Source organism: Oreochromis aureus, linkage group 12, assembly GCF_013358895.1.
Source record: "Oreochromis aureus strain Israel breed Guangdong linkage group 12, ZZ_aureus, whole genome shotgun sequence".
Classification (NCBI taxonomy): Eukaryota; Metazoa; Chordata; class Actinopteri; order Cichliformes; family Cichlidae; genus Oreochromis; species Oreochromis aureus.
The window spans coordinates 32,569,437-32,583,658 of NC_052953.1; the positions used below are offsets into that span (position 1 = coordinate 32,569,437).

Genomic DNA, 14,222 nt, shown 5'->3' on the forward strand with positions numbered 1-14,222 from the left:
CCATAAAGCCTTTGGATGAAAACAAATGCTGTTGTGACAGCATTTGTTTTCAAATGCTGTCTTGTTGGTATATGTATGATTTCTATACATTTTACATCAGATGAAAACTTTGGTTGTAAGATTCAGATAATTATTTATTAAAAGCTAGACATTTTAAATGAGAATAAGAAAGAAAAATATTTCTTTGAGCCCCCCTTTCCCTGTTAATGCCCTACCTGGCCCCCTGGCAAAACTTTGCTAGACCCGCCCCTGCACAGTTACCAGCTGTCAGCTATGTAGAAAAGGATCCTGGTGTTAGTTGTCTCTCAGAAACTGTTCATAACTTCCTTTCAACTCATTCATGCCACCTTAAAGGTAACCCTATTTCGCCATCACCTGTTCAGCTCTGATGATTCAGTAAGGACATCTCCTGGTTTCATCTTCATGTTTCCCTCTCACCACATATCCAAACCACGTATCACTATCAGTAACATCATAGCACCATCATAGCTGTATAGAAACTCCATCATGCTAGCTAGTACACAGTACGAGTTATTGTAACTGACTGTAAAATGTCAGCACAACGAAAATAAACCACACCTAAACTTGGTTTATATCTGACCCAGACAGACTGCAGGTCATAACTTCTTACCTGAAGTTCAGTTCACCTGACACTTGGACCAGCGGCCACCTCGGGTCTCTCCTCCTCCTGCCTCCCCTTTCCCTCATCCACCTGCTGGCCTCTGTGGGAGCTCCGCCATAGACACCACCAAACAACTGAGTTATTTTTACACATCGGCCAGCATCTGGCCAATCCACCACCTTCCATTGTTTATACCGTTACAAAAACAACAACAACAACAAAACCATCGGCTGTAAAAACAACAAATCACCATCGCCAGTGGGCCCATGGCCAGTCCAGCTATGGTTGGTATGAGGGAAATTTCTATTGCAGTTCGTCTGAAAAGATGCACTTGCGCTTTGGGATCTTTTAAACATCATTAGGCGCGTTGCTGTGCGCTGTCTGTCCCGTCTGTGAGTGCAGAATAAGCGCTCACAAAACAGCAGTTCGGGGATGACGTCACACACATGGGTCCTCTGTCGGACTATAGGAAAACCCGGACATTTTTATCAATCTCGAAAATCCCCCCGGACGCCCCGGACAGAACGTGAAAAGTGGACATGTCCGGGGAAAAGAGGACGGTTGGTCACCCTAGATAATACAGTGGTGACGTCCTGCACCAAAGAAAACGCATGTAACCAAGGTAACATCTGACCCCACTTCCGGAAATCCCTTTATTATGGCGGAATGAACTCTGTATAAGGTCCGGGTCAATCTGCATGTCCCCTGCTCTCATCGCTGCTGCTGTCTCTGTGGTTGGCGTGCTTGTCAGATATTGACAAATTACAGACTCCATATCGATTGACAGCGTGCAATAACCCGGCCAATTTATTCAACTTTATACCCTCTCTCGATCCACTCAACGGTCAGGTTTTTTTTCCCCCGCGATCAAAGCCCTGATCAGTGTGGGATGGCGAGCCACACGACCACCGCTGCACTGCGGTAGGACTGATAACTCTGTACAACCTGATAAATGGACTTCAGCTTCCTACCTGTTGTTTAGAACATGGCCTATTACAGGTCAAGTAAACTAAACTGAACTGGACTAAACTTCGTCCCACCTCCTTTTGGGACCAAATTAGATGTTTTGTATTATTATTATTATTATTATTATCATTCAGTAAAAAGGACTAGATGTTACAATCCCTGACAATGCATTGCTTTAAATGGAGAAAATCTTGGGGGATGACTTCTGATTAGCTTATTATCCATCAAGCTGCAGTCAGGCGCTCTGGTCCTTTACCGCGTTACACACACACAAACAAACAAACGAACAAAAAAGGGCCACATTTTCATTTTTTGCAAATTATCGATGATTGATGAGTTTTCCTTACAGAGAAGCCAAGTTTACCCATAAAATGCTTGCATTCATGTGATAGCTGCTGACTACTCCTTTGATGACATGTTTCCACACGATTACTAAATGTGCCTTTATGCCACAGCAAAAACTTCCATGTTTGTATAAGAAGCAGCTGGTTGAAGATACAGTGGCTTGCAAAAGTATTTGGCCCCCTTGAACTTTTCCACATTTTGTCACATTACAGCCACAAACATGAATCAATTTTATTGGAATTCCACGTGAAAGACCAATACAAAGTGGTGTACACGTGAGAAGTGGAACGAAAATCGTACATGATTCCAAACATTTTTTATAAATAAATAACTGCAAAGTGGGGTGTGCGTAATTATTCAGCCCCCTGAGTCAATACTTTGTAGAACCACCTTTTGCTGCAATTACAGCTGCCAGTCTTTTAGGGTATGTCTCTACCAGCTTTGCATATCTAGAGACTGAAATTCTTGCCCATCCTTCTTTGCAAAACAGCTCCAGCTCAGTCAGATTAGATGGACAGCGTTTGTGAACAGCAGTTTTCAGATCTTGCCACAGATTCTCGATTGGATTTAGACACCAGACAGGTCAGGGATAAAGTTATTGAGAAATTTAAAGCAGGCTTAGGCTACAAAAAAGATTTCCCAAGCCTTGAACATCCCACGGAGCACTGTTCAAGCGATCATTCGGAAATTGAAGGAGTATGGCACAACTGTAAACCTACCAAGACAAGGCCGTCCACCTAAACTCACAGGCCGAACAAGGAGAGCGCTGATCAGAAATGCAGCCAAGAGGCCCATGGTGACTCTGGACGAGCTGCAGAGATCTACAGCTCAGGTGGGGGAATCTGTCCATAGGACAACTATTAGTCGTCCACTGCACAAAGTTGGCCTTTATGGAAGAGTGGCAAGAAGAAAGCCATTGTTAACAGAAAACCATAAGAAGTCCCGTTTGCAGTTTGCCACAAGCCATGTGGGGACACAGCAAACATGTGGAAGAAGGTGCTCTGGTCAGATGAGACCAAATGGAACTTTTGGCCAAAATGCAAAACGCTATGTGTGGCGGAAAACTAACACTGCACATCACTCTGAACACACCATCCTCACTGTCACATATGGTGGTGGCAGCATCATGCTCTGGGGGTGCTTCTCTTCAGCAGGGACAGGGAAGCTGGTCAGAGCTGATGGGAAGATGGATGGAGCCAAATACAGGGCAATCTTGGAAGAAAACCTCTTGGAGTCTGCAAAAGACTTGAGACTGGGGCGGAGGTTCACCTTCCAGCAGGACAACGACCCTAAACATAAAGCCAGGGCAACAATGGAATGGTTTAAAACAAAACATATCCATGTGTTAGAATGGCCCAGTCAAAGTCCAGATCTAAATCCAATCGAGAATCTGTGGCAAGATCTGAAAACTGCTGTTCACAAACGCTGTCCATGTAATCTGACTGAGCTGGAGCTGTTTTGCAAAGAAGAATAGGCAAGAATTTCAGTCTCTAGATGTGCAAAGCTGGTAGAGACATACCCTAAAAGACTGGCAGCTGTAATTGCAGCAAAAGGTGGTTCTACAAAGTATTGACTCAGGGGGCTGAATAATTACGCACACCCCACTTTGCAGTTATTTATCTGTAAAAAATGTTTGGAATCATGTATGATTTTCGTTCCACTTCTCACGTGTGCACCACTTTGTGTTGGTCTTTCACGTGGAATTCCAATAAAATTGATTCATGTTTGTGGCTGTAATGTGACAAAATGTGGAAAAGTTCAAGGGGGCCGAATACTTTTGCTAGCCACTGTAAGTGTTTTCACTTTGGCTATGCTAGCTTTTGAAACCAGACATCATCAATGAGGGTCAGATCTGCATGCTCACTGGCTAATCTTTTTAAACTTCCTTATTGTCTTTCTGGGCCCCAATGGAGATTGTATTTTTTTTTAAAAAAGACCTCACGTTGTGTTTAGCATGGCTTGTAAATAGCAACTGAGCTGAACATTTCTTTGCAGCCCCCTTGCTTTGCTTTTCAGACTCTCAATCTTTTATGCGCAGTTTAAGGCAGCAACTCAGCCAAGACAAGGATCTCTTACACAACTATGAAATGACAAACTCACATTCATTTCTCTGAACAGATTTTTTCTCTTTGTTCTTTACTTGTCTCATCCGACATGTGACTTCAAAAATGCTTATCAACTGCTGCCGGGTATGTGGCAGGTAATGTGGCATACTGCAAGTGCCTTTGTCGGGAAACCATGATGGAAGATATTCTATAATAAGGAAATAAAGAATTTAATTAGACAGAAGTTAGAAATATCCTGTCTCTTAGTGATGCTGAAAAACTAGTTCATGCATTTATTACTTCCAGGCTGGACTACTGTAATTCATTATTATCAGGAAGTCCTAAAAACTCGCTGAAAAGCCTTCAGCTAATCCAAAATGCTGCAGCAAGAGTCCTGACAGGGACTAGAAAGAGAGAGCATATTTCTCCTGTTTTGGCTTCCCTTCATTGGCTTCCTGTTAAATCCAGAATTGAATTAAAAATTCTGCTCCTCACATACAAGGTCTTAAATAATCAGGCCCCATCTTATCTTAATGACCTTGTAGTACCATATCACCCTATTAGAGCACTTCGCTCTCACACTGCAGGCCTACTTGTTGTTCCTAGAGTATTTAAAAGTAGAATGGGAGGGAGAGCCTTCAGTTTTCAGGCCCCTCTTCTGTGGAACCAGCTTCCAGTTTGGATTCGGGAGATAGACACTATCTCTACTTTCAAGATTAGGCTTAAAACTTTCCTTTTTGCTAAAGCATATAGTTAGGGCTGGACCAGGTGACCCTGAATCCTCCCTTAGTTATGCTGCAATAGACGTAGTCTCTCTTCCACAGCATGTCTTTATCCTGTTTTCCTTCTCTCACCCCAACCAGTCACAGCAGATGGCCCCGCCCCTCCCTGAGCCTGGTTCTGCCGGAGGTTTCTTCCTGTTAAAAGGGAGTTTTTCCTTCCCACTGTCGCCAAAGTGCTTGCTCATAGGGGGTCATATGATTGTTGGATTTTTCTCTGTACCTATGAAGCACCTTGAGGCAACTTCTGTTGTGATTTGACGCTATATAAATAAAATTGAATTGAATGCCAGGGGCGAAGGCGTGTCCCATTTAGCAGAGGAGTCAGTAAATGGATGAAGACAGTCAGAGCTGGGAGTGTCTACTTGACCTTGTGAAATCTGCTTTATGTCCATTAAACACAATCTTGCTATTTTGTTTTCATTTCAAGGACCTTTTCTGTGATAGATACAGTATTTAGTTACCAATTAACCTATCCCCAGTAACTATATGCCTTGGGACTCTGGGAGGAGCTTATGCAAACAGGGAGAACATGCAAACTCCAAACAGAGATGCTAGGCTGATGGTGGAATTGAACTCAAGATCTTCTTGCTGTGAGGCAACAGTGCTAACTGCTGTGCCACCATGCGCATTTTCCTTACTACTTAAATTGTGTACACACTACTGAGCAGAAAAGGACAGAATAAACTGAGGAGAAACAGGAGCTTAGATCACACTCTGTCTCCATCTTGTGGCAAAACTGTGACCAAAGAACAGGACATGACAACAGAGCAGAAGAAAAATACAATTTATTCTCTATCAGCCCGTCAAAACCATTAAATACCGTAAGTCATCAGAATAAGACCCTCAAGAGCTTTAAATTACAAGAGTTACACACAGTAGAAAAAAGCCTTTAACACAGCAACAGACTCACTAAAGATGTCTTACAGAAACAAGAGTGTGGTTTACAGGCATCAAGAGATGAGACCAAAAAGGGGAAAAAAAGTAGGGATTTTGTTACCTCATCATGAAACTTTAGGGTTTTATACAGAATCAGTTAAGATTTATTTATACAGAAATTACATTCAGATTTTATTCATTCACTTTGATTAAATAAGAAAAAAGTAACATTAATAGCCTCTACAGAAGAGGCACTTATGAAGAGGTCTGCTAAAGTCTACAAATATACACATCAGTGAGAATATGACGACTCTATACAGCTCATCACCAGAAGCCCTTTGACCTCTTTGAAACTAAACTGGTATTGTAACATCCAGAAACTTGGAGGATTTTCAAAAAGACTATGAAGGTTTACCACTGTGGCTGATACGGGCCAGAGGGGGAGTGTTGTAGAGGTGGTTGACATTCCCCTCCAGGCTGCGAGTTTCTACACTTAATACCTGCAGGGTGGCTAGTCAGCTGTAGGTCATCAGTTAAACTTTACGGTCCGAATAGGAGTTCAATGCAAATTTAAAACTACACCCCTTGTTTCAGTGGCGTAGTAACCGACTGCTTAATGTCAACACACTTGAAGGCTTCACTGTAATCTTTTCATTGCTTACTTCATATACACCATTTAGAGAGTATGCAAAGTATATTAATTCAATAAACCGTTCTTATGTAGGTTGTCTGACTAACAAAACTGGAAGCATTTTGACTGAAATACACCAATCAGCCACAACAAACTACTGACAGGTAAAGCAAATAGCATTTGTTGCTGATAACGAATGGCTCCAGAACATATGGAAGAGCTCCTGGTGTTCACCTGGCCTCCTCGTACCCCAGATCCAAATCCAATTTGGCTTCAGCAGGTTAACCCAAAAAAGCCAAATCACAGAGGGTCAAAAAGACCCCAAATATCCACTTCTAATGTTAGAAAGTCCTAAATAGGACACCTGCAGGGGTCCAGTTCCCTGATGGGCCAGAGTGGTTTTGGAAGCTTATGTAGTATCCCCCAGAAGCTTTTAAAGTTATTGCTGACAGATGTCAAAATCAACTCCACAATTCATCCTCCCATTAAATATACTGTGACCTAAAACTGTTAACTCTGTGGTAATTTTCTAGTGTCAAATATTACCCATTTTATTACCTGACACAGTTGATCCAAATCATACTCTGCGTTATACACGCTGTCTTTTGTAAAGGTGCACCAGTGACAACATCTAAGACAAACCTAACATAAAATATGAGACTCGAATAATCCACCTTCATTCTTTTCAACTACAAAAATTCAAGAGACTCTCTCTTTGCTGGGATGAAATAAATGCTTATGGTGAATCCGTTTAACAAAGAGGAGTAGACATTGCTGATATGAAACATCCTTTAAAAATACCGGTAGTGTTTTACTGCCATCAGGAAAAGACGGCTGATGTTCCAGAGAACTTTGTTTAGGGTGTGTATTTACAAAAAAAAAAAAGAAGCAGCAGGAATTGTATGGGAAAGGCTTTCAAAAGCTTGTTCTGTCATTAAAGTCCCTTAAACCAAAGAATAAAATATTGGAATTCCTAAAAGTTCAACGTAGAAACTGTGTAGTAGTAACGGTTTCACCATATAGCAGTGATTTGCTCAAGTTTACATGTATATATATATATATATATATATTATTTTTTTCCTCGATATTGTGCAATAGGAATGTGCTTATGATTTTATTCTGACTATACATTGTTTAAATTTCTGTCTGTTTAGGGATTGCTGGGTGGCTTGATGGTGGGAGCAACTACAGGAGGCACGGAGGAACTAGTAGGGATGACTCCTGTGGCCAGTAAGATGATAATGAGGACAATAATTAGGACGATCACAATTATGACCACAATCAACTTGACATTCTTCCACCAGTAGGAGCGAGCCACCTTGTGAGACGTCTGCTTGAAGTGCTGAGCCTACGAAAGGAAAGAGACAGGAGAATCAATAAAATTATGTAATAAATTCTATTGCTATAACTCTGTTTAGTCTTGAGTTGTTATTTTGCTAGGAAAATGTCAAAGAGGTACAGTTATTTATTGAAATGTGCAAACATAAAAGGAATTTGTTTTTCCAGAGTCAACAATTGATACCACCACTTTTATTCTTCAACACAGTCTCTTAGGCAGTTTTCCTTAAGTGGTTTTCAGGAATAGTTCTCAGGCTTCTTGAAAGACATTCAAACTCTTCTTTGGATGTTTCTGCCTTTTGTCTTCCGACCAGATGATCCCACACTGCATCAACGATGTTCCAGTCTGGGCTCTGTGGAGATCAATCCACGACTGATGGTATTCCATCTGTGTGTTTTTCTACAAATCAGAGGCTTTCCAGATGATATTGGATGGTGGATCTAAAGCCAACAGTAATCTTGTTGATATGTTCATATTTCCATCAGCATCAATAACTGAAATGCAGGGCCAAACATTGACAGAGCCTCCATTGTTTTTTTTACAGATGTGTGCAGACACTCACTGTTGTGCCTCTGTCCTGTCTTTCTCTGTAAAAGCTGATGAGCATTTAAACCAAATCATTTGAATTCATCACTTCATAAGTCCTGTTGCCACTGATTTTCAGTGCAGCTCTGGTCCAATGTGGCATGCCTCATATTTCCCTTCCTTAAAAAAAGGCTACTTGGCATCCACCCTGCCACTGAGACCATTTCTGATGAGGCTTAAGGGAACAAGATGGATCAGCTAAACATCACTAAGATGTCAAGTCATAGCTGGGTCTTCCCCCCTCTTTCAGATGCTCTTCATCTGTTGTAGATGTAGTTTTAGGCCTGTCCACTTGTCCCGTTTCCTCAATATTTTCTTTTTGGTAAATGGCATCTGGGTATGTTGTACAAAGTTTTCAGCTTATACCTCTTTGTGAATCACCTTTTTGGTGCAACAATACCTTTCATGCCTGTCATGAGTCATCTTCGGCATTGTTCATAGATTCAGATAAAGAAATGAGAAAAAAATATGTTTCTGTAACAGGCTGCTATTACCAAAGTGCCCAATTTAAAATGGGTTCTTTTTAACATTTTGTCTCTTATCTGTAGAAACAACATTGATTCATGGAATAGATGCCATGAGAGCGAATGTTCTCTGTGGGGGTCAGACACATAACATGGAAATCAAAGTCACCATAAACTTAGTGACTGAAATGGCAGCTTGTTGCAGTTAGATGTTTGCCTCGCAGTGTGTGGTAATATTGTAAAAAGGTGTACTCTAACACAAACTGTGATGCTTTTCCAAAATCTCACCACATCCTGTATTTTAGTACATTAAGTAGTGACAGAAAAGTAAAGTAAAATGAATGTGTAAAATAGCACCTGGAAACTCAAATTAGTGCTTGTGTTATTAGTTTATTTTTATTTTACCCAAAATACCACTGAGATCAAAATTAAAAGATCTCTGTGTCTTTAAAAAGAAACCTGGCCTCTGTCATGTCACCTAAATCTAAGTCAGAAACTCTGCTGAATTATAGGTAGTCCTAAAAAAGATAGAGGTACCTTCCTTGTCGAAAAATGAAGCAAATATGGAAGTTCCTAAACCTACAGTCTCTCTGAAGGCCACTTGAATATGACAGCTGTAGTAGCAAAAAGACTTCTGGTCCTTCAGAAGCCTAAAGAAAAACATTGTTCTGACCTGATCTCTAGAAAGTGTTTGCTAGTGAGTTTATGGTCCTAGTTTTTCTTTTTAGGTCATAATGAATAAAAACTATTTACTAAATCTTAATTATACCAAGGAAGATTATATGTGCTATTTTCTGCTCACTCATTATCTAACAACTTACCAATAACAAATCCTTATCCAGTGAGCACGCAGTTTTACTTTTAGCTCCACCTCTCCTCGTCACATCCATTTTTTCAAAAATGGCTTCAAAACAGGATTTCACAAACCAATGAGGGATGTACGACGGAGCATTAGGACAACATTAAAAACAATTGTGTTCAATTTGAGATTACAGTAAAAATAGTATTTTGAGAAAAAAGTCAAAATGTGAAGATTAAAGTCGTCTACCTTGTATAGATGAGTTTTTAAAATTGTATTTCAGAATCTGTTTTAGTTACAAGACATGTGTCCCTTATACTGCTCATTAGATGTCACAGTAACCATGTCCATCTTTTACACTGTCTATGGCTGTAACATTAAGCCTGATTAGGAAATGAATGCTATTACTGTGTTTAAGATCTTGTTTTTCCATGAATGGAAATGGAATGTAAGTGTGGTCAAATACAACTGTTTAAGCTCTAAGAAGTCTTTTCCTGCTGCAACCACAACCTCAAGAGTACAAACGGATAACAAAACAGATAAAAGAGTAATTAGCTTTACTGCTAGGGGACGCTATAGTTGACCTCATTTGGTTTTTATTTTACATTTTACACAGTTGACTTTGTAAAAATCCTTAAAGTTGAATAAGGGCATGAAAAAGGCCACACTTCACCTGTTCTGTTCTGTAATGTGGAGAACCTGACACCGCCCGAAGTGACTTGTTATTCTGGTTTAACTGAACAGTATCACTAAGGTCACAGCTTACCAAGCTTTATTTACAAATGTGCATGTATGGGAGTATTGTCCACATCTCAGCCTGCTTTTACACACAGCCAAGTGAAAGTTAAAACTCTCACGATCACACTGACCCCTGCTTGCAGATCCTCTGTCTTGCCCATTAAGTCATCCAGCCTTTCTCCTCGTGCCAGGATCCGGTCCACATTCTGAGTCATGATGCTTTTCACGCCATCCACCTGATCCTTTAAAGCCTGCACCTTGTCCTTAGGCTCTGGCATTTCTTCTATTCCTCCGCGCTCCTGGTATAGAGAAGGGTCATTAAAGAACAGTTAGCTGCAATCCCTTTGCAGAAACCATTTTCTATTTTTAACAATGTAAAAAAAAAAAACCCCAAAAACCCCCCCACAACCCTCCCCAAAAATACAGGGCCTCTTTGGATAACAGAAAACCACCAAAGCATGATGTTTAAAGACATCATCCCCCCCCGACACACACACACGCACGCACACAAAATAGCGTTGGCATGAACTGCCTACAAGCAGAGCAATTCAAAAAATAAAAAGTATCAGCTGGGTGAACAGTGAAGTCTGCTCATCAATCAAGCATATGCTGCATGTAGCACTACTTTGTTCTCTTGCTTCAAGTCATAGACATTAAATGGGTGCAATTTTGAGATAGAAACTATGATATATCCTGTGATACTGATGCTTAGTTTGTTAAAGAAAAAAAAATGTTAACCTGGTTTAGCGTCAGTTTTAACAAAACCAAAATGTGTCCTTCGGCCCTGAAAACTTCAGGTAGCTATCTCCTGTACTTGTGCTTTGAGACCTCAAAAATGTCAGAGTGACTGTCTGAATATCAAAGGTTCTACTTCTTTTGCAAACCTGTCTCAGGAAAATCTCTAAAGACTCACAGAAGTGCACAGCTAAATTGCAAAAATATCCCTTTATAAGTCTTTGATGAGGCCCGGCCTCTTCATGTTTTATTGGACATGACTATCTCCACATGATTGAGTCTGCAAGTGACAAAGCAGCATATAATGTAAATATGTCCTTTTGACCCGTTTGTAACCACAGTATTTATTTACAAGCCCTTGAGCTGCACCTTGTGGCTGTCAACTGACCACTTTTATACATCTGTGAAGGTCTGCTAAGAGCCTGTGTGCATTCAAGAGAAACGTCAGCTGTTACCTCACATAGCTGTACATGTGATTTCAACGCAGAAATGCTGTTGGGGGTGTGTCAGTAAACATGCAGGGACCACGCCGTCCCATGAGTCAGCAACAGACTGTAACAAAACTGTCTCTAGGAAACAGGGCAGGTTCTCCTGCGTCATGTGTCTCTCGCCTCTCCTGTTACCCCGCCCTCCCTTCTTTTCCTCCTTTTCCATTCATCCTTTTTCAGAAGAATTTTCTGAACCCCCCCCCCCCCCAAACTCTGGAGTCATCTTTAATTTTCTTTTTCTTGTTATATCTTCATTACATGTGTTTAATCTCTCTCATTCCTCTGTACCAGTGCTAGCACGTCAGTCATTCAGGCCCACCGAATGGCTGATGCCTATCAAGTATCAATAAACAGAAAGTAAAGTGTCCAAGGCAGCTGCAGAGGGCGGCTACATTAAGAATCCAGTTCAAATATTTGATATGTTGTAAGCTGAGTGACTTCAGTCTCTCTTTATAAATTGACAGATAAGGGGTCTTGTAAATATGTGATTGGTGCATGACGAAAATGATCAAGGAAGTACACTTTAAAATGTTCCAACAGATATTTCCTGTTAAAATGTTTGACTGCAGCTGTAAATCCAAAACATTTATTCAAACACTGAATCCTTACTGCTCACACTATAGGCAAATTGGAAACTGCCCTAATCTGTGAGGACACACACTGAGATTTGAATACTACAGGAAGTAAGATTTTCCTGCAGGCTAGAAGGAAACGTTTTTATTTTAGGTCGACAATGTTGAGTCATTACAGATATTTAAAGAACTGCCTGGACGTTCTTAACTGTTCAGCAGAATAAACAGCACTGACTGCCAACAGATTATAATTAGTTCATTATGTGGCCTTTTGTGTTATTAGTTAACAAAAAAAGAAACAAAAAAAGTCTTCATAGCAGCCATTTCTACATTAAAGTAGGCAAAGAAATATGTTGCAAGGCACGCGCGCGCGCACACACACACATATACATATGCCTCTTTTGTGCCAACATTAAATAATGTTAAAACATGACAGCAGTAAACCTAATTTAGCACGTAATAAACGCCACTTCAGCTGCTCTACCTGTAAAAGTTTATTTTTCCACTTTACTAATAAAATAATTGTAATAATAATAATAATGATAATAATAATTTTAAAAAGTTTTGCCCAGTGGATAATATCTATTTTGTAAGGTAAGTTAGCATTAAACTGCTACTTGCTCTAGCAGAGCTTGGCTACAGGCGAATGGCTCCACCAACGACCTGTGAAACATTCTTCAAATACGTGAAAAACAACCGTTTATCAGTTAGTAACATGTATTATAAATAGATAGTAGTAAATGGAAACATTTACTTGAAGTATGCGGCTTTATTTTATGGAAAACAAACGCATCTCAACTTTACAAAAATCATTTCCAACACGTACTGAGTACTGTGTGTAATTAGGCCATTTTGTTAAGCTGCTTTACTTACTGCTTTACTCCCTCAAAAATGAAAAAGTTAGTGCGCCGACTTAAATAAGTTATTTTCAGTCGAGGTAGGTTTCAAGTTAAGTACAAGTTGATTTATGTGGAAGAACACCTGTTTGAGACTGTCGCTGAACAAACTGCTGACGGCGGGGAGGCTTTCTGAACAACATAAACAAAGGTCATTATCACCTACCGGATCAGTGTCCATCTTGCTGGAAAAAATGTCCTCTATCCGCAAACCGAAGGATCTACTTTCTTTAAAAGTTGACGATTTGATTTAAAACCTTTTAAAACCAGTTTAAAGTCTCGAAGCAAATACGTTTCTCCCTGTTTTACTTCCTGGTTGTTTTTTTCCTCCCTTAATTGCCTTCTTCCAACTGTTAAGTGAACGACAACTCAGTTTCCGCCCTTTGGTTTCCAAAATAAAGCAACCTAACGTTTTACGCTAAAGTGGTTGGGTAAACATTAAAGGAAAAAAGTTTATATAAAGAAATATGTCTCCTTTAATTTTTACACAGTAATATTCGTCATTATATTTTATATACTCGTATTCAGATATTGATTTTCACTACCTGTAAAAGTACTGTAATGATTTTGAAGCGAATCAAACTTTCATTGTAGACCTACGTGCTTTTATTTTGCAGGTGCATACGTTTACTTCCTTTATTGTCTCCAAAAACACCTGTAGGCGGCAGTCCCTCTTCTATTGTTAAAGAAGGCGTCATACCAAGATGTACCCATGATATGCTGGCGGTGAAACTTTTCGAGAACTTTGTGTTCAGGATGGCTGACAAACTTGCTTTCTAACTTAGCATAACTGTAAAGTAACCCAATGCATTTTTGATAGTAAACGAGGATGTACAGTTTTCTTATAATGCTGACATTAGATGCTTTCTCCTTGTTGTTTTTATTATATTTTTCAGTTCATATTTTTCATATGTATATATATATATCATAATATATACATATTTGTTTATGTTTTTTTTTTTTTTAAGTTTCAAGGGGACAACAGTGAAACTGGAGAGCAGCACTCTTAAAGATTAGCAGCAGTGGCCTCAGCTCAGTTACTCCTCCCTCTCCTGGTGTCACAAATTTCAGCCAGATAGCAGCTTGAGCCCTGACAAACCGGTTTCTTTGTCTGGTGAAACTGGTGACGAAGATTGAATATTGGTCATTGCATGCCCTTATGTCATGACTGCTGCAAGCTGCTTTGAATCAGAAGCAGCTAAAAATAATCAAAGGCATTACGTCAATTTGGGAAAACTGTTTGAAAGCCATTGTTTAAGTGTGCTGAAATACTGCCTGTTCATTCTCAAAGAACAAAAAATGTGGGGTAACATGTTTTGGAATTAATTTCTCCATCAGA

The 14,222-nt window shown here is 40.0% G+C and overlaps 1 protein-coding gene and 1 long non-coding RNA gene across 2 annotated transcripts; one reads left to right on the forward strand and one right to left on the reverse strand.

Moving 5' to 3' along the window:
- Nucleotides 1-1,261: 1,261 nt before the first annotated feature.
- LOC120443095 lies at nucleotides 1,262-7,674 on the forward strand. The gene is made up of 2 exons (XR_005615129.1): nucleotides 1,262-1,543; nucleotides 7,422-7,674. It is a non-coding gene; the product is annotated as an uncharacterized LOC120443095 (long non-coding RNA).
- On the reverse strand, nucleotides 5,529-13,251 carry vamp8 (vesicle-associated membrane protein 8 (endobrevin)). The gene is made up of 3 exons (XM_031740857.2): nucleotides 13,050-13,251; nucleotides 10,324-10,491; nucleotides 5,529-7,615 (listed from the first exon to the last, which is right to left on the reverse strand). The coding sequence occupies exons 1-3, from the start codon at nucleotides 13,062-13,064 to the stop codon at nucleotides 7,418-7,420; spliced, it is 381 nt and encodes a 126-aa protein (XP_031596717.1). The 5' UTR covers nucleotides 13,065-13,251; the 3' UTR covers nucleotides 5,529-7,417.
- Between the last annotated feature and the right edge of the window lie 971 nt (nucleotides 13,252-14,222).

Coding starts and splice junctions, on each gene's coding strand:
- vamp8 (XM_031740857.2), bottom strand. Junction 7,616..10,323: donor CAGAGGATCTGCAAGCAGGG/GTCAGTGTGATC, acceptor TTCCTTTCGTAG/GCTCAGCACTTCAAGCAGAC.